Here is a 20,423-nt window from a genome sequence, read left to right on the forward strand (position 1 = left end):
AGTGTGATACTGTATACTTTAAATCTACTCCAATGCACCAGTGCACCCAAAGGTATAATATCAACACCCTGTGCTTCACTGTGCTCCACCACCGGTTAATCAATAAAGCCTCTCACCACATGAACTGGCTGACCCAGCACAGACCAGCATCAATCACTTTTGCCGCTTGCATCAAACTTATATTTCCGTTGACAGCTTTCCTCCTGCATCAGCGTGGAGCCCGGAGCGGCAGCCTTCTCCCTTCACTTCCTGGTTCCCCCTTCACTTCACTTCCTCTGTGAAGGCAGATGAGAGGGGAGGGAGAGAGGCGGCGATCAGCGGGGATCGACGCGCTTCAGGCAGAGCTTATGGCTGTAGCTCCGCCTCAATCAGGAAGCGCTCCCCCGACACAGGAGAGGGGATTTGGGGGGTATTAAAGCCTTGTTTTGCCGCAGGATAGTGGTGGTTTAGCTGTGCTTATGGGGCTTAACATTAATATAGGTTAAAAAAGAGAATTGAGACTCGCTTCAGAGTCTCATTAAGTAAAAGTACTGCATGCAGTGCGTTATACACATTATTAGCTGCGTTCGGGCTGTTTGTACATGCTCAGTAATGACTTGGAAGCATACTTTTCATTGTCTGTATGCTCTACTGTATCTGCTGTATGCGACGGTAATGCTGCGTTGCGACTTTTTGGGCACGTTGCGTTGTAAGTTTGCGGTGCGACTTTAACGTTGCATCAAAACGCAACGTCCCACTGTGAATCTAGCCTGAATCCTCCATTACCAGGGTTCCTTATACACAGTTGCAGTGGTGCCTGGAAGGTAACAATGGTGTTGTGGCACACGAGGAGTGGTGGTGTCTGGGGCAGAATGAAGGGAACAGAAGAAAACAATAACAGAGAACTAGAAGACAAGAAGTTTCATAGAGAAGAAAGAAGATAACAGATACAACCAATAATAGAGGCAGAGCTATATAAATAAATGACTCCTATACGTACAGTATTTTCCTCAACAATGGAGGTCAATGATATGCCCAGAGAACTCACATGGGGCCCTGTCTAGTTATTGTGCTTTACATTGCAGCATATTCAATCCATGTGTGATTCGGAACATCATAATTCGCTTTGTATTAATTGCATCCTTTCCGCGGACATTGAATTCTGCTTTTTTTTCTCTTCTGTTACAGTCATGGTGGATGCTTTGGGTGTAGTGCTGGGAAGTAGTCTGACAGTGATGCTTGGAGCCACTGCCCTTTATATATTGATACGCTGGTATCAAAGCGGACGTTGCTGTCACGGTAAGTATAATATGCATTGAAGGAAACCTGAGGTGAAAATAAACTGCTGAGATGTGTTAATGTGTTAATCCTACTCCTAAGGCTGGTTTCACAGTGGGACGTTACAGGCGCACGTTAGAGCAGCCTGTAACGCACCCCACCGCACAGCAATGAAAAATCAATGGGCTGTTCACAGTGCCCACGTTGCGTTACAGTGTAACGCTGCGCCATAATATAACGTACTGCATGCAGTACTTTGTAAGCGGCAGAGCCGCGTTAGACTGTTTGCACATGCTCGGTAACGTTGGGGAGGAGCGGAGAGCGGCCAGGCACATGGCTAATTAATATTCACTGCACTCAGTGACGTGCAGTGTTTACTTCCTGGAGCGGCCGCTCTGTGCGGCGATTGGCCGGCGGGACCACGTGATGCCGCATGCGTCCAAGAGTCCGCATCACGGCATCACAGACGCCAGAGTGAGCTGCACAACGCGGCTCACTCTGACGTCCAAAGCAGGGAGCACCAGGCGTTGCGTTAGGGGCACGTTATGCGACCATAACGTCCCCTAAAACGCAACGTCCTGGTGTGAAACCAGCCTAAATATACTTTTTTTTTTCTAGAATCCTGCAGTTTTATTTTTTGTGTGTCAGCTAAGAATGTTTAATGTTTTATTGTCTCATATGCTGACAGTCTTTCAGGCTAGATTCACAGTGGGACGTTGCGTTTTGATGCCACGTTAAAGTCGCACCGCAAGCTTACAACGCAACGCGCCCAAAAAGTGGCAACGCAGCGTTACCGTCGCATACAGCAGATACAGTAAAAAATACAGGCAATGAAAAGTATACATCCAAGTCATTACTGAGCATGTGCAAACAGTCCAACGCAGCTAATAATGTGTATAACGCACTGCATGCAGTACTTTTACTTAACGTGCAGCGTTAGTCACTAACGTAACGTGTGCACTGTGAATGGGGCATTGATTTTTCATTGCAGTGAGTTATTCTGCGTTAAATGCTGTTTTAACGTGCGACTTTAACGTCCCACTGTGAACTTAGCCTCAGTGTCCCAGGCAGCTAAAATACATGAACTACAGTACTGACCTTTTTTGATCTATCCCCTGCTCTCAGAATCTATTCTCTGCCAGGAAAGTTTTTATGGTTGTAATTCCTTATGAGTGAGTGTTATGCTGTATTCCCGATTTTAGAGAAACCGTAATTTGCATACCTAAACGTTAACTATTTCAGGCAAAGAAAAAGGAACACAGCCTAATAATTTTATGCTTAACACTGTACATTACTCTAGCAAGAGCTTTTCAAATCACAAGAGCTTACAAAAAGCTTAAAAAAGCGCTGCTAGTGGGTCCCAGGCCTAATCCCTAATCGTATGGACGTTGTGAGTTGATATTCCTCAGGCTCTAAATAACCTGGGGAACACCAGCCTGCATGGGGAACAAGGAGTTAACAGTGCTTTGAAGGGGAAATCCCACACTGTTCATCTCTTCAAAAGTAAATGCGTACCGACACTTTAAATTTTAAATCTTACACCAAATGGGGAAAAAAACTATTGCAAATTAAACAGACTCTGACCACTTAAATTCTAACAGTGATAAATACAAAATTTACACTTACCTGGGGCTTCCTCCAGCCCACCATAGGCTGGGAGGTCCCCTGGCGTGTTCCTGGCTCCTTTTCTGGGCCCGGCCCTGGCTCCGGTTACAGGACGACTTCGACCTGAAGTCCTGAGGTCTTCTTACCGCTTTGGTGTCTAGCACCATTACGCCAGCCGACCGGCTATACGTCATCACGCTGGCCGGCATGAGAGTCCTGCACATGTGTTTTCTAGGATTAAACTGTGCATGAGCAGGACGGGACTTTTACGGGGCTATACACAGAAGCGGAAAGCAGACCTGACGACTTCAGGACGAAGTCGTCCTGTAACCGGAGCCGGGACAGGGAAGGAGCCAGGAAGACGCTGGGGGACCTCGCGGCTTACGGTGGGCTGGAGGAAGCCCCGGGTAAGTGTAAATTTTCCCTTTAAGTGTGGGCGCATCTACGTGCCCCTCCTGATCGCACTCTCATTCCGAGCTTGCGCAGTAAACTGCACAAGAATGATCCCGGCAACGAGAGTGCAATTGAGAGAGAGGGGCGCGGATGCGCTTGCACATGTGCAGAAGCCTGCAACCACAACTGTGGTCAGAGATCTATCAGAGGGGCTAGTGGCGCCCTGGAGGGCAGTGAAAGTGCATCGAATAACCTGGCAGACTGCTAGGGGCTGGAAGAACCCCAGGTAAGTAAATCTTAACTTTACCCCTTCAGCTTGGATGTCTTTAAGAAAAAGTCAGATTCTTACCTCAGTAGGTAGTTAGAATCCTCTGGATAGACAACTGAATTACCTGCAGTGAGAATGTAGCTGTATGCTCACAGCAGTAACCTCTGCATCTTCAAATAAACCAAACAATTTCCCATGTCCTCCACCTTAGAAAATCGATTGCAATGTAACAAATTGTGAAAAATAATCATATCCATCTTCTAACTATCAACAATCTAATTTGTTTTTAAATTAAAAGTAACATTTCTGTTTTGCTGTTTTTATTTTGTACAGATTATATAATATAAAATATATTTATATACAATGAATTATTTAAGTTGCACTTTGTTCTTACTTAACTTTCAGAGACAAGCTTTGTCTTCAATTTATACAATATTCGGTAAGTAAGATAGATTTGCTGACCTTTCATCAATTGTTATGCTTTGTTTAAAGGACTTACGAGGCCTGATTTTAAAAAAATAAACAAAAAAAGTTAGATACCTGTGTGTTTTTGTAAGGCTCGGAGGACGCCGTCCGCGCCCTCCGTGCCGTTCCGCCGGGTCCCCGCTGCTGAATATCCCCCCAGAACGACCCCCGACCGCACGGCCCGGGTCGGGCTCTCCAGCCTTCACCAAGATGGCCGCCGGAGCTGGCCACGGCTGCGCAGTCCGCATAGCCGCGAGTGCGGCTGCGCAGCTCTAAGGCCAACCCCCCGATCCACGTAACAGTAGCGTGGATCGGGGAGTTGGCCTTAGAGCTGCGCAGCCGCACTCGCGGCTATGCGGACTGCGCAGCCGCGGCCAGCTCCGGCGGCCATCTTGGTGAAGGCTGGAGAGCCCGACCCGGGCCGTGCGGTCGGGGGTCGTTCGGGGGGATATTCAGCAGCGGGGACCCGGCGGAACGGCACGGAGGGCGCGGACGGCGTCCTCCGTGCCTTACAAAAACACACAGGTATCTAACTTTTTTTGTTTATTTTTTTAAAATCAGGCCTCGTAAGTCCTTTAAATGTAAATCCTATGACATCCTTATCTACTCTAAGAGCTCTTTCAGAGGAATGGTGGACAGCAGTACACTTATAGAGACTCTGATGTCTCTTTTTTTTACCTGTTTTTTTTTGTTTTTTTTTACTTAGTTCTTTTCAGCATTAAATTCTAAGTGTATTCACTGCATTCCCGCGGCAGAACGAGTTTTACACCTGAGAAATAGCCCTGCAAAGTTCCTGGGTTCTGCAGAACCTCCTTCCGGGTAAAGTCAGAACTGTATACAGAAGCTCTGCCTCTACTCCGGTCAATCACCGCCGATCTCCGCTGGGAGAGGCGGAGAGAGGCGGCGATTGACTGGATATGAGGCAGAGCTACTGTGCAAAGCTCTGCCTCCCCCGGGCAGCAGAATCTGTGACCTGCAAAGTCGGGGAATTTGGCAGGTCTATTTCTCTGGTATAAAACACTCGTTCTTGCCAGGGAATGCGTTGAATCCACTTAGAATTTATTGCTGAGCAGGACGAAAAAAAAACAGGTAAAAAAGAGACTTCAGAGTCTCTTTAAAGTGGATTTATACTCTTGCACAGGACATAAGGAAGACATAGAGAAATGCACCCTGTATGAACTTAGAAAGTTTAGCCTGTCTAATTTCCCCTCATATGTGACTAATCACAAGTTGTAATTTGATCCCTTAGCTGTGTCAGATGCCTGCCATGGCAGAGCAGATAATTGGCAAACACAGGATGTTAACAATATGTTTGCTTCCATAAAAGCAGGAAGTAGACACACTGCAGATTTATTGTAGGATTTGTATCAGATGCAACAAAGAAACAAAGGTTTTCATTGTAGAAAATGAAATGACCCCACGCAGGGGGCTAAAGTTGAGTAAGTAAGACATTGCTAGTTGTATTTGTAAAGTGCACATAACGGATATGGAGAGTATATATCGATCAAATTGAGATAGGAAGTGAAGTATAAGGGAAGAAAAAAGAAGTAGAGGGAATAAAAAAGTAACAAAAGAGAATGTAAAACGTACGTTTTTGTTTTTTTTTAAGGTTATTATGCTGTTGCGTATCTTTTAGAGCAGAGAGGAAGTCCTGAGTTCAGGTCCTTTTTATACTGTATGCTTGTCAGCTGCTCCTGTTTATGTGCAGGGCGTGTGCAGCGATTCTTGCATGTGCATCTGAGCGGGCAGCAGCCGGTCATGGACGCATTGTGCAGTTTTATTTATCATGCAGTAAGCGCACTGCATGCCAACTGCTGACAGTATTGTGGTTACAAATGTTCCCATTGGTTTGCGTTATTTTGCAACTTGAAGGAGCTTAAAGTGAACCAGAGATGAAGCACCCTCATGTATTTTACCATATATATCAGTGGGAACATTAGAGAAAACTCCTACCCTGCTCTCTGTTTCACTCTTCACTGCACAGCTTGCTTCTTATCAGCCCTGATAAAATCCCCAACTGAGCATTCAGTCTGGCATTGCTCAGGAATCATTATAACTGAGTCATTTATAGCAGAGCCAGAAGGGGGCAGACTTGGGCTTGAAAATACATCACAGAAGACAGACTCAGCTATTATGATTCCTGAGCAAAGTCAGACTGAATGCTCAGTTGGGGATTTTATCAGGGCTGATAACAAGCAGGCTGAGCAGTGAAGAATGAAACAGAGAGCAGGGTTGGAGTTTTCTCTAATGTTCCCACTGATATATATGTAAAATACATGAGGGTGCTTCGTCTCTGGTTCACTTTAACATGCCATTTAGCCATCTGTATGGAAAATCCCTAAAACTGGCCATGCACTGTCCAATGTTTTTTCCAGATTAGACAAAAACATCTATTTGAGCACAAATTGTGCTGTTCATCAGCACCGCGATCGACTAACAATTGACATTTCGATTGACATCACAAACAATATTTGTTCTTGTTAATGTTGATCATGGGTTAATTGCTGTGCTGATCAAAGCAGTTGTATAGTCTATGGCCAGCTTAACCTATGCTTGTCTCATAAAACTTTTTAAGTTCTTAAAGGTTTAGTTAAAAATACGGTATTATCGTAAAAACTGAAGCTGGGACAGTTTAGTACGTTATATGTCTTTTCTTGATTGGTCGTGATCAATTCCAGTTTCAGCTTACACAAGAAGCAGAAGTGACACATGAGCTTAGAAAACCAAATGGTTTATATTCTTATTATTGTCTTACAGTAAACAGTAACAGTAGTGTGGATCGGGGAGTTGGCCTTAGAGCTGCGCAGCCGCACTCGCGGCTATGCGGACTGCGCAGCCGCGGCCAGCTCCGGCGGCCATCTTGGTGAAGGCTGGAGAGCCCGACCCGGGCCGTGCGGTCGGGGGTCGTTCGGGGGGATATTCAGCAGCGGGGACCCGGCGGAACGGCACGGAGGGCGCGGACGGCGTCCTCCGTGCCTTACAAAAACACACAGGTATCTAACTTTTTTTGTTTATTTTTTTAAAATCAGGCCTCGTAAGTCCTTTAAATGTAAATCCTATGACATCCTTATCTACTCTAAGAGCTCTTTCAGAGGAATGGTGGACAGCAGTACACTTATAGAGACTCTGATGTCTCTTTTTTTTACCTGTTTTTTTTTGTTTTTTTTTACTTAGTTCTTTTCAGCATTAAATTCTAAGTGTATTCACTGCATTCCCGCGGCAGAACGAGTTTTACACCTGAGAAATAGCCCTGCAAAGTTCCTGGGTTCTGCAGAACCTCCTTCCGGGTAAAGTCAGAACTGTATACAGAAGCTCTGCCTCTACTCCGGTCAATCACCGCCGATCTCCGCTGGGAGAGGCGGAGAGAGGCGGCGATTGACTGGATATGAGGCAGAGCTACTGTGCAAAGCTCTGCCTCCCCCGGGCAGCAGAATCTGTGACCTGCAAAGTCGGGGAATTTGGCAGGTCTATTTCTCTGGTATAAAACACTCGTTCTTGCCAGGGAATGCGTTGAATCCACTTAGAATTTATTGCTGAGCAGGACGAAAAAAAAACAGGTAAAAAAGAGACTTCAGAGTCTCTTTAAAGTGGATTTATACTCTTGCACAGGACATAAGGAAGACATAGAGAAATGCACCCTGTATGAACTTAGAAAGTTTAGCCTGTCTAATTTCCCCTCATATGTGACTAATCACAAGTTGTAATTTGATCCCTTAGCTGTGTCAGATGCCTGCCATGGCAGAGCAGATAATTGGCAAACACAGGATGTTAACAATATGTTTGCTTCCATAAAAGCAGGAAGTAGACACACTGCAGATTTATTGTAGGATTTGTATCAGATGCAACAAAGAAACAAAGGTTTTCATTGTAGAAAATGAAATGACCCCACGCAGGGGGCTAAAGTTGAGTAAGTAAGACATTGCTAGTTGTATTTGTAAAGTGCACATAACGGATATGGAGAGTATATATCGATCAAATTGAGATAGGAAGTGAAGTATAAGGGAAGAAAAAAGAAGTAGAGGGAATAAAAAAGTAACAAAAGAGAATGTAAAACGTACGTTTTTGTTTTTTTTTAAGGTTATTATGCTGTTGCGTATCTTTTAGAGCAGAGAGGAAGTCCTGAGTTCAGGTCCTTTTTATACTGTATGCTTGTCAGCTGCTCCTGTTTATGTGCAGGGCGTGTGCAGCGATTCTTGCATGTGCATCTGAGCGGGCAGCAGCCGGTCATGGACGCATTGTGCAGTTTTATTTATCATGCAGTAAGCGCACTGCATGCCAACTGCTGACAGTATTGTGGTTACAAATGTTCCCATTGGTTTGCGTTATTTTGCAACTTGAAGGAGCTTAAAGTGAACCAGAGATGAAGCACCCTCATGTATTTTACCATATATATCAGTGGGAACATTAGAGAAAACTCCTACCCTGCTCTCTGTTTCACTCTTCACTGCACAGCTTGCTTCTTATCAGCCCTGATAAAATCCCCAACTGAGCATTCAGTCTGGCATTGCTCAGGAATCATTATAACTGAGTCATTTATAGCAGAGCCAGAAGGGGGCAGACTTGGGCTTGAAAATACATCACAGAAGACAGACTCAGCTATTATGATTCCTGAGCAAAGTCAGACTGAATGCTCAGTTGGGGATTTTATCAGGGCTGATAACAAGCAGGCTGAGCAGTGAAGAATGAAACAGAGAGCAGGGTTGGAGTTTTCTCTAATGTTCCCACTGATATATATGTAAAATACATGAGGGTGCTTCGTCTCTGGTTCACTTTAACATGCCATTTAGCCATCTGTATGGAAAATCCCTAAAACTGGCCATGCACTGTCCAATGTTTTTTCCAGATTAGACAAAAACATCTATTTGAGCACAAATTGTGCTGTTCATCAGCACCGCGATCGACTAACAATTGACATTTCGATTGACATCACAAACAATATTTGTTCTTGTTAATGTTGATCATGGGTTAATTGCTGTGCTGATCAAAGCAGTTGTATAGTCTATGGCCAGCTTAACCTATGCTTGTCTCATAAAACTTTTTAAGTTCTTAAAGGTTTAGTTAAAAATACGGTATTATCGTAAAAACTGAAGCTGGGACAGTTTAGTACGTTATATGTCTTTTCTTGATTGGTCGTGATCAATTCCAGTTTCAGCTTACACAAGAAGCAGAAGTGACACATGAGCTTAGAAAACCAAATGGTTTATATTCTTATTATTGTCTTACAGTAAAACCATAATCCAATCTATGTAAATTAAATTCCTATGAAACCTCAGATGTTCGACATCAGCCATAAGACCTCAGAATTTATTAAAGTATACCGAAGAGGCAGTGGCGTACCTAGGGCTTTTGGCACCCGGTGCTAGGTATTAAAAGACACCCACCCCCACCCTCGTAAAAATGGCGCCGCGGCGAAACATGGGCGTGGTCATGACCAGATGAGGACGGAGCTAACTGTAATTTAAGGTATTAGCTAGTGTAGTTGCCCCAGTATAGCTAGTACACTTGCCCCCAGTATAGCTAGTACACTTGCCCCCAGTATAGTTGCCCCAGTAAAGCTAGTATAGTTGCCCCCAGTATAGCTAGTATAGTTGTCCCCAGAATAGCTAGTATAGTTGCCCCCAGAATAGCTAGTACAGTTGCTCCAGTAGTATAGTTGCCCCCAGTATAGTTGCCCCCAGTATAGCTAGTATAGTTGCCCCCAGTATAACTAGTATAGTTGCCCCCAGTATAGCTAGTATAGTTGCCCCGAGTATAGCTAGTATAGTTGCCCCCAGTATAGATGCCCCCAGTATAGTTGCCCCAGTAAAGCTAGTATAATTGCCCCCAGTATAGCTAGTATAGTTGCCCCCGGTATGGGGGAAGCTTGGAAGGAGGGGTAGCAGCTCCACCTTCCTCACCTGGGCCCCCTCCTTCTTGCGCTTCCCCCCTCCTAACCAGCAGCAGCTTTAGATAAGCGGGCAGGAGCGGGCGGAGAGGACTTACCTGCTTCCTGGAGATGGCGCACACGTCATCCTCACGTGACGCTGGTCTCCGACTTCTCTGTCACTCACTGCGCTTCCGCTAATCAGGAAGCACAGTGGGCGGTGGAGAAGGCGGAGAGCAGCGTCACGTGACGATGACGCTGTGCGCCATCTCCTGGAACGCAGGAAGCAGGTGAGTAAGTCCTCTCCGCCCGCTCCTGCCGCATATCTAAAGCTGCTACTAATTAGGAGGGGGGAAGCGCAAGAAGGAGGGGACCCAGGTGAGGGAGGTGGGGGGTCCGTCCCCCCTCCCTGCCGCTTTCCCCACCACCCCTCCATTCTGTGTTGCTTCCCCCTCTGTGGGAGGCCTTCATGACACCCCCTGGGGCACCCGACACCAGGAGCGGGGCGCCCCCTGCCGCCCCATGGTAGGAACGCCACTGCAAAGAGGGGCTGTGTCTCTCGCCAGCTGCTCACCCACGGCACGTAGGACAGCGACGCCACAGTGGCCGAGAAAGGCAGGACGCAAGCCCTCCTGCCTCCCTTTGCCTCTGTGCCTACCTCGCCCCCCACCCAGTGAATCTCTCGCCCGCTGCTCACCCTGGCGCATAACTGTGTCCTTTTTGGACACAGTTTCGAGCACTTCTCTGAAATTTTCCTCACTCTTCCTCGTATAATTCCTGAAGTCTTCGGGATTGTTTTCCCACAGCTCTTGGATCAGTGCCTTGTGATCAAGTTGATCCCTTTTCTGCAACCACCCCTTGGCCCATTCTCTCTTGGCCTTGCTACGCTTCAATTCCGATTGGCTCGCTGCTGCAACACACAAAAGAGCCATCACATGATGCACACGCTCCTTTTCAGACAGAGGCATGCTTGCACTGCAAAGGCACAATGGCGACTGAAGCGTTCGCAATTACAATCGTCTTTTGTTCCAGGCAGGCAGTTCCGGCCAGAAGTACAATCAATGCACCTCCCACAAGTCCGCCCCGCCAATTGATCGGTTATAGAATATGGAATTTCCTGAACGCATTCCGATTACTGTTACGATCAACAAAGCAAAAGCAAACAAAAACGTTTTGAAAATCCCACAGGTGTGGTGCAGAAATTATGATAAAATCGATTATATTCAGTGCAAGAAATCTAACGTTTTTATCGATCGAAAAATAAAAGGTTAAAAAAAATCTTAACGTATGTACCTAGCATTACAAGGAGCTAAAACTTTACCAGTTTCTGACACAGGAGGAAGAAATGAATGTTTTCTATTCTCAAGTAAGTTTTGAAAGGAGTTGTTTAGGGACACAGCTGAAAGGGACCCATTGTTCTCAGTATTTGACCTCAGCACCCTAGTTGAGGTCTTTCCAGAAAGAGGAACCCACTGCATGGTCTAAAACTGTCTTTCCTTTATTTTTTTAAACATATTATTAATCCAGTTTGAGGAATTACATTCATAGGAAGAAGACCCCAGATATCAGGGCTTATACCAGCACAGGATGGGCTTGAGATTCTGGAATCCTCCAGCATGCAGCATCAGTTGTATAATGCTAGGTACACATCATACAATTTTCTGTTAGATTTACCTGCCAGATTTTTTTGGAAAAATGTTGGAAAAAAATCTATCTGGCAGGTAAATCTAACAGAAAATTGTATGGTGTGTACCTAGCATAAGAGGTGTTCCCACATATATTGGAATATCTCTTGTTAATCCTCTGGTGCTAAATGGCATATAAACTGGTATAAGCATTTCACTGAGGCCCTGCTCCTATCTTCCTTGGACTATAGGCAGGGCTGGTACTATCACATGGTCAAACTGAGCAATCACCTGCTAGAACATTAGGGACGCCACACATCAGGGACTGTAGAGGTCACAGGTTTACTATCAGTAAGGGGCCCCAGATTCATTTTTGCCCAGGGAACCATTTTACCTAAAACCATCCCTGACTATAGTGACACTACCTACTGTGCTTGGTCTGCTAGACAAGCTGTAATGCATGTACAACATGCTTTTTTTGTTTACATATTTTGCAATTAAATGGTGAATGAATAAGCCTGAACTGATAGATTTGCTGTATTGGACTGGCAAATTAAGACGGGTGAAAAGTGGTAAGTGGTAATTTTCACAAAAGCAGACTGAATATTAAAATTAAACCCATAACGACATTATTGAACCGGTGGTAATTGCTCACGTTCTTCAGATGTTGCCTACTGCGCTAGGGATGACTCTCTAGAGGGCTCTGACTGAAAAATGAAACAAACTTTAAAAAATCCCTTCAGCCTCTTATTCAGAAAATGCTTCTATGAACCTATCCACAGCATGACACATATGAATGTTATTCTAAGCAAACTGAACAACAGGACATTTTTCACAGATCAGTCCACAAGTACATTTCATTTCATGGCATAAAAAAAGGAATAAACATGTAATGGTGAACAGTTAATTGTACAATTGTATGGTCATATAGCAGCACTTGTGGACATATTGTATTGTAAATTATGTAAATGTATATTTTCCTCATCCCTAAGCATGGGCGGTGCTACACTGGGGCATGCTGGAGCACTGCCTCCCCCCTCCCCTGGGAATCACTGTGCCCCCCTGAGTGTCCCTCCTGCCCAATAACATACAAGCTCTAGTCTCCAGCTATTCTTAGCTACTAAGATGATGAATTGCACACACAGTGTTTTTTTCCCTTCTGCCTCTTCCTCCTCTCCTTTTTTGTAGAGTCATGAGACATGGCGGGGGGCTGGAAAGATTTACCTGTGACACAGGAGCAGCTTGCTAGCAAGAAAGGAATAAAACATGCCAGGAAACTAGCCAAGTAAATTTGTAGGTAACTTTAGTTCCATATTAGCACCATCATTTGGATGATTTGCTCTGCTCAAAAGCCTCTGAGTTGTTTGTGATGTTTACATTCGGTTCCCATCTTTGCTGAACTTGTTAGCCTTAATTTTAGCACCTGAGTTAGGCAAAAAATATCTAAAGCTAGCAACACAATAATCGATTTTGATCACCCAAGTGGGCCCCACCAGCCACCCATTGGCACCCAAAATTTTGAAGCTGGATCCTCCCCAAAAATTTGAAGCTGGAGTTGCCACTGTCCCTAAGCAAAGGTCACTGTGATTTTAGTAAATTAAGCCCAATGTTCTGTATGTTAAAGGAAATGTCAGCCAAAACCCCCTCCCCCCCCCCGCTATACTCACCCGTGCCTTCCTCCAGCCCCTTTCAGCCGACATGTCCCACGCCACAGCTCCACTCTCAGCCGCCTCTACTGGGCCTGCGCGAGCGCCGCTATCAGTCAAGTCCACATTGTCCGGAGTGTACTGCGCAGGTGCAGTAGGTGGCTGACATTTCCTTAAAGGATTATTTATAGGTTATGCCAGGGATAAGACTAAAGTGGACTTCAGTGAAATTCTGACAGAATTCATAGATGCAGAATGCGAAACCTTACTTTCTTCCTCAATGCCGCACATTCCTTTGTTGTTTTACTTATTTGTGTTTAACACCACTGAACTATAGAGACTGATAATCTCCACGCATGTCTTTTTCCTTTACCAGCTGTGCGTTGAGTTGATTTAAAGGTTAACAAACACAATAAACACCAGACTAGTCAAGTCATATCAGTATTTAGTCACTTCCTTCCTTATTTTCACTTCTCATTTTCTCCACATTTGCTCTTGGTATGCCTACAATACCACATACAGTAACTATACAAATATAAGTCCTCACATACAGAACCTTTCAAAAAGGTATTTTCTGTCTGTTGTAACACAAAAGAAAAAGTATTATAATCAAACTAGATGTGCAGTCTGTTCTGTGACTCATGGCATATTGCTTCCTGATGAGTTCAGACAATATTTTCATGTCAGTTTTGACTTGTTTATAGTAGGAAACAATGGTTCAGATTAAAAGAACATTTTATGTGCAACTCCATCATAACACTGAAAATGGCCCTAGGTGTTGTTTCATTTACATAATAACCACTTCACACCTAGACCGGTTTTCCCCTAATGGACTGGAGCAGTTTTGACGGTTTAGCTATGTTCCTATTTAATCAGCAACAACCTTATCACTGCTTATGACTCCTTAATGATATATGCACTGTATTTCCAGGACAAACTGGACTTTCTTTGGGTGTTTTTCTTTATACAGGAGTTATTTTATTTGCTATGCATTTTAAAGCGCGAAAAAAAAAAATATGGGATCCGGAAGACCTTTAGGAAACTAGGGAAAAAAAGAGACCTTGGAGCCCCTTATGGTGTAGTATGATTCGGTAATGGTTTGCGTCAAAGCGAGGAATGGATGATACTCACAAACAAAACTAGCAACCACAGCAAGAGAGGAAATCCCGTCCTTACTCGGGTTCTTGGGTCTCTGGGTCGGGTGGGTTGCACTCCAGAATATTGTAGAAATTATGTTTAAAGAACTAAACACAAAGACACTCGAGGGGTAGTATACAATAAATATACCTCGAGGCAGTGTGTTTTAGGATATCTAGTAGGAGTGCAACTTGGCTTTAGGACAAAGGGGAAGTGGCCTAAGGTAGAGCGTATACCTGTCAGAACAAGTGAGTTTTGAGAGAGCGTTTAAAGGTAACAAAAGGTTGGAGAGTGACATATGTGTTGTGGGAGGGTATTCCAGAGGACAGGTTAAGCACATGCAAAATCTTGTATACATGAATGTGAGAAGGTAATTCTAGAGGAGGACAACAGCAGGTCATGTGCAGTTCTGAGATTACGAGTAAGTTGGTATCTGGAAACTAGTGAGGAAATGTACAGGGGAGAGAGATTGTGGAGAGCTTTGTAGGTTAGGGTTAAGAGTTTAAACTTAATCCTCTGATTAATTGGTGGCCAATGAAGAGCTTGACAGAGAGGGGCAGCAGAGGAAGATCGAGAAGAAAGATGAATGAGATGAGCAGCTGAGTTCAGTACAGATTGGAGCAAGGCCAGTCTGTTAGTTGGTAGTGCCTAGAGGCCTGGAGGTGCATGTCTCTTCTTCTGAACACATATGCTATTACTCCGTTGTTATTGCCTGATGAAGCGGGATCAAACCTGCGAAACGCGTTGCATTGTCCCCCAGAGTACTTAAATAAACTTGTTCTATCTGACAAACACATTGGCAATGTTTACGTCTACTTGGAGGAGGTAAGTCCTCCATTTCCTCCACATGTTTTTAAACTTTTTAGAATCTTTTATCCTTTTGGCACCTCTGTATCCATACTATGTTTGAGTGAGAAAAGGTAAGATGCAAGATATGTTTTTGAGTTGGGGATGACAAGAGCTGGTTAGGGAGTGAATGTGCGGAATAAAAGAGAGAGAGAGAGAGAGGAGTCAAATATTACCCCTAAGCACTGTGCTTTGGGTACTGAAGTTATGGGAGTGTTATTAACATTTATTGCTATTTCAGTCAGAGTGGTGGACAGAGATGGTGGAAAAATGATTAGTTCGGTTTTACTCATTTAAGTTTTAAGAAGCGATAGGACCTAAAGGAAGATATAGCGGACAAGCATTCAGGAACACATATGAGGATAGAGTTAAGGTCTGGGGCCGAGATGTACAGTTGTGTATCGTCTGCATATATATGGTATTGAAACCCAAATGAGTTGATTAAGTTGCCAAGACCGTGCAGGTAGATGGAAAAAGAGGAGGAGGCCAAAGACATAGCCTTGAGGTACTCTCACAGAAAAAGCATGAGGAGAAGAGATTTGATCTCAGTAAGAGACTTTGAAGGACCTTCCAGAGAGATAGGAAGATAGCCAGGAGAGAGCAAGGCCCTTTATGCCGACAGATGAAAGTATCAGTAGGAGTAAGGTGTGGTCAACAGTATCAAATGCTGTTGACAGATCAAGAAGGATGAGTATGGAAAAATGACCTTTGGATTTAGCTGTAAGAAGATCATTGGCCACTTTAGTAAGAGCTGTTTCTATGGAGTGTTTAGAGTGAAAGGCAGACTGGAACTGATCAAGCATGGAGTTAGCAGATAAATAATGGCTTAGTTTAGCATGTATATTGCATTCAAGTAATTTGGATGCAAATGGGAGAAGTGACACCAGGTGGTAGTAGGAGAGTACAGTAGGATGTAGAGATAGGGTTTATTAAGTTGTGATGTCACTACAGCCTCTTTGAGTGGGGGTGGAAAGATGCCAGTGGAGAGGTTAAATAACAATGGTAGTACAAGCATGAAAGATGAGGAAATCTTGCAGATCAGGTAGGCAGAGACCAAGGAGGTGAGCTGACTGAATTTTTTTTTTGCTGGTAGATTGTTTAGACCAGCATTAGAATACTTTACATTCTGCACATTGAAAAATGCACTTCTGAAGAATTGTAGTGTTGGTCCAGATATACACTTTAAAGAGAGTCTGAAGCGAGAATAAATCTCGCTTCAGACCTCATAGTCAGCAGGGGCATGTGTGCCCCTGCTAAAACGCCGCTATCGCGCGGCTAAACAGAGGTCCCTTACCCCCCGAAATCCCCTCCGAGCAGCGCATCCCCTCTTCTGGATTAAGGCAGGGCTAACCGCCGCAGCCCTGCCTCACGCGTGTCTGTCAGCGCGTATCTCCGCCTCTCACCCGCTCCTCTCAGTCTTCCTTCGCTGAGAGGGGCGGGGGAGAGGCGGCGATGCGCCGCTGATAGACGGCGCTGAGAGGCAGGGCTGGAGCCGTTAGCCCTGCCTCAAGAGCAGCAAAATCTACGACCAAGTTGGTCGTAGTTTTTGCAGGGGGGGGGGGGGGGACAGGGACCCTCGTTTAGCCGCAGGATAGCGGCGTTTTAGCAGGGGCACACATGCCCCTGCTGACTATGAGACCAGAAGCGAGAATTATTCTCGCTTCAGTGTCTCTTTAAATACAGTATGTTGCACAAAATACTAGAGGGGTGTAACAATATAACTGTATTAAAAACTGTCTCAGTTAGCACTATGCTCAGTGTGTAGTGGAGTAACTATAGACTTATGGGCACTACTACAGAATATGGACTTCGACCAACCACTACCCCTTTTCTAAAGAAATTTAGCGAAGTCGGTAAATTGGGTGCGAAGCGAGCATGGTGAATTAGGCTCTGCCACAGGCCACAATGCAATTTACGGCTTTGGCTATTGTATAGCTGAACTCCGGCTTACAGCGGGGACTCTGGTCCAGTTTGGCTACTTTATAGCCTAACTCCAGCAATTGGCGGTGCTTCATTATTGAGTGCTCAGCTTTAGTATAATTGAGCGCCACTCGTCTCTAGCAGAGGTGCTTTGGAAACGGGTTGGCCTGTCGACGGTTTAATTTCAGTAATGGGGGTGGGTTTGGACACTGGGGATCAGCTACAGCTTCCAGAGGGGCAAATGCAGTTACAACCTATGCATCCCCTATAGCTACATCATTGGCAATGTGTTTAGTGTTAGTTGACTTTTGACTTGAACTAGAAGCAGTTGTATGTACTAACCTCTTTATCCTCTTTATTGCAGGCAGCTGAAGTCAGGAGATTTGGATATAGGACCTCCATTTACAGTCAGTGGCTCTATGTATGCTCATGGCGCCGTGCCTATATACCACTACTCTCAGTTTGAAGACAGTGAGGTGTAATTGTACTAATGACATTGAGGAGTCAATGAAGCCCAGTGACCCCTTTAGAGGAAAACTCTGCTTCCTGTTATGCCCAGAGAGCCTACATGCCTACACAAATACACAAAAGCCACGTCAGAAAAACCACCATTCAGCAACATAAACCATCACATGGTGTCCTCATGTACTGACTATAATGGGCGTGAACAAGATGTAAGAGAAGAATGACACGTCTTCAGTCTCTCCTTCATCCTCAAATCTCTGTCAGCTGTCATGCACTATACTCATTCATTATATATTAAAGAGAAAAGGGGAAAAAATAAACCAGTACATTTTCAAAGTAAAAAGTTAAAAAATAGAAGAGTGGTCAAGAAATGATTGATATCCGCCATGTAATTTGTTCACATCATTTTATCCACAAGCAGCCTGCACGTAACCATCTTTACTACTGGCAGACATGAAAAAAACAGACAGCACCAACCGCCATTATCTATAACCACACCTCCTAACAATGCAATAGGCTAAGAGGGAGATACTGGTTGCTTGGCAGTTGGAAACAGCCATTATTTACCACAATGCAAAAAGGCTCCCACAGTGTGATGTCAGGATCTAGGTCCTGACATCACGCTGTGGGAGGGATTTCACCACAATATCAACCATACAGACCCCCCTGATGATCTATTCGAGAAAAGGTAAAGATTTCTCATGGGAAAGGGGAGGTATCAGCTAATGATTTGGATGAAGTTCAATCCTTGGTCATAGTTCCTCTTTAAATACATCACGGAGAGAAGTGTTTGTGAGAGATTCTGACATCATTACTAAGTGACTGTGGGTACTTTTTATTTGGGGTCATGTTAGAGTTAGTTAAGATTAAATTTACAGTATGTATTCCAGTGAATCATTTCCCTAAGTTACAAAATACATTTGTCAGCAAAAGAATGATGGACACGTTCATTTTTTTCAAAATGCATTACCCAACATCTAGATCTCCATTTGTTCCCATGGTAGATGTAAGCTTTTTTTTTTTATCATGTGATATTTTAAACTTAGGAAATAATATATATATTTTTGAGTCCAAAGATCACCCACAAATATTTCATACTCTGGTGAAGGAATCATTTTGGTAATGCCTTATTTTGGAGACGCTTTTACTTTAGTTTTCGGCTGTGGAGCAATTTTGAGTACTTGGAGTTGGAGTCGGTGGTTTCAATAAACTGAGGAGTCGGAGTTTCATGATTTTTATACCAAATCCATAGCCTTTCTAAAAATTAGACTAAGGAGTCTGAGCAATTTTGGGTACCTGGAGTCTAAATCGGAAGTTTCATAAACTGAGGGGTCGGAGTCGAATGATTTTTGTACCGACTTGACTTTTTCCAGCTTTGTACGGACTGTGATCAGTAGTAACCAATATTTTTCAGGTCATCACACAACATAATAAATCTTTGAATGCTCATAATATGTAGCCTGATATCTTACAAGCAGATATCCATATAGTAAGTTGTGAATAAAGAAGTGTAAGAAAATTCATTTTTTTTCTGAGCAAAGAAAAAAAAGCCACAATAGTGGAAAGTGCTGGTATGTGTTCTGCCCACTGCAAAATGGCTACTCCCCTCTGTCTTTGTCTGCAGGTACTCTATCATCTCATATAATTGGGGAGCTATCTTACTGTTTGCTGATATAAAAAGCAGTCTTACAGCAAGCAAGTGAAAATAAACGTACAAGTATTCATATCCAAACACCTAATCCCTAAATAGATCTTTCCTGGACTCCCTGATTCTTATTTTAGGTTTAAAGGACCACAATCGCTGAAAAAAATGGGCAGTTAAAATCTGACAGAACCGACAGGTTTTGGGCCAGTCCATCTCCTCATGGGGATTCTCAGGGTTTTCTTTGTTTTCAACAGCATTTCCTTAACAGCAGTTTAACTGCTAAAATAGTAAGATGGCGCAGCAATAGGGGGTGCAGAGGTAGCGACCGCATTGGGGTCCTTGGGCTAGAGGAGCCCCATGGGTCCTACCTAGTGGCGTAAAAATAGGGGGTGCAGAGGTAGCGACCACATCGGGGCACTTGGGCCATAGGGGCCCCAAGGGGGCCCAGTCTCAACCACAGTATTAGCTCTCTGTTGGTCCTATGCTGTTAATAATCATTTCTATAGATGCTTTGTTATAGCAGTAATCATTAACAAACTGTCCCCCATCCCCTTTTTGCACCTCTGACACTGTGGTTGTCCTTTTGCAGGTTTTGGTGTGCCGTATCAATTGTTATGTATAGAACACTTGGGGGGGCCCCATTGTAAAACTTGCATCAGAGCCCATAGCTCCTAGGGCGCACGTACGAAAAGGGCGTTGGGAAAAAAGGGCGCGTGGTATAAACGATAAATGGAAATATCGTTTATAGAAATTATTGTGTAGAATTTCGTTTATAAATATTGTTTTATGAATTTATAAATCATTAAATAATGTGTATGAGATCGGCAATTCTTAAAACGTTAATCTTCCCTGTTTGTAAAGTGAAACTTATATTTTCGTTTATTAAAAACCCTCCCTGTACCTATCCCTAACCCCTAGACCCCCTGTTGGTGCCTAAACCTAAGACCCCCCTGTTGGTGCCTAAACCTAAGACCCCCCTGTTGGTGCCTAAACCTAAGACCCCCCTGTTGGTGCCTAAACCTAAAACCCCCTATGGATAATAATGTTTTACAGACATTAATAAATAAAAAATGTAAAGAAAAAAAATGTAAATTATTTTTTTGGGTGGATAATAATGTGTTAGAAATGTTTTAGAAATAGTGATTTATTATCTTCATAAACGTTATTCGTCACGGGCTCATTTTGTAAACTTAAATCATCACAAACATAGTTATAAATCCTTAAAAATCTCCGGGCGCCGTTATAAATCCTTAAAAATCTCCGGCGCCTTATTTTCCCCGTTCAGCGC

At 44.0% G+C, this 20,423-nt stretch overlaps 1 protein-coding gene across 7 annotated transcripts in view; it reads left to right on the plus strand.

The window, feature by feature from the left end:
* SMIM35 (small integral membrane protein 35) overlaps positions 1-18,425 on the plus strand; it is a 129,336-nt gene extending 110,911 nt beyond the window's left edge. For all 7 annotated transcript variants that reach the window (XM_068240878.1, XM_068240877.1, XM_068240880.1 and 4 more), the window contains 3 exons: positions 1,168-1,278; positions 3,929-3,962; positions 17,390-18,425. In XM_068240878.1, coding sequence (XP_068096979.1) covers positions 1,170-1,278; positions 3,929-3,962; positions 17,390-17,507 — 261 coding nt within the window. In that variant the 5' untranslated portion in view covers positions 1,168-1,169 and the 3' untranslated portion in view covers positions 17,508-18,425. The remainder of the gene's footprint in view (positions 1-1,167; positions 1,279-3,928; positions 3,963-17,389) is intronic.
* The last annotated feature ends 1,998 nt before the right edge of the window (positions 18,426-20,423 follow it).

Source organism: Hyperolius riggenbachi, chromosome 6, assembly GCF_040937935.1.
Source record: "Hyperolius riggenbachi isolate aHypRig1 chromosome 6, aHypRig1.pri, whole genome shotgun sequence".
Lineage (NCBI taxonomy): Eukaryota > Metazoa > Chordata > Amphibia > Anura > Hyperoliidae > Hyperolius > Hyperolius riggenbachi.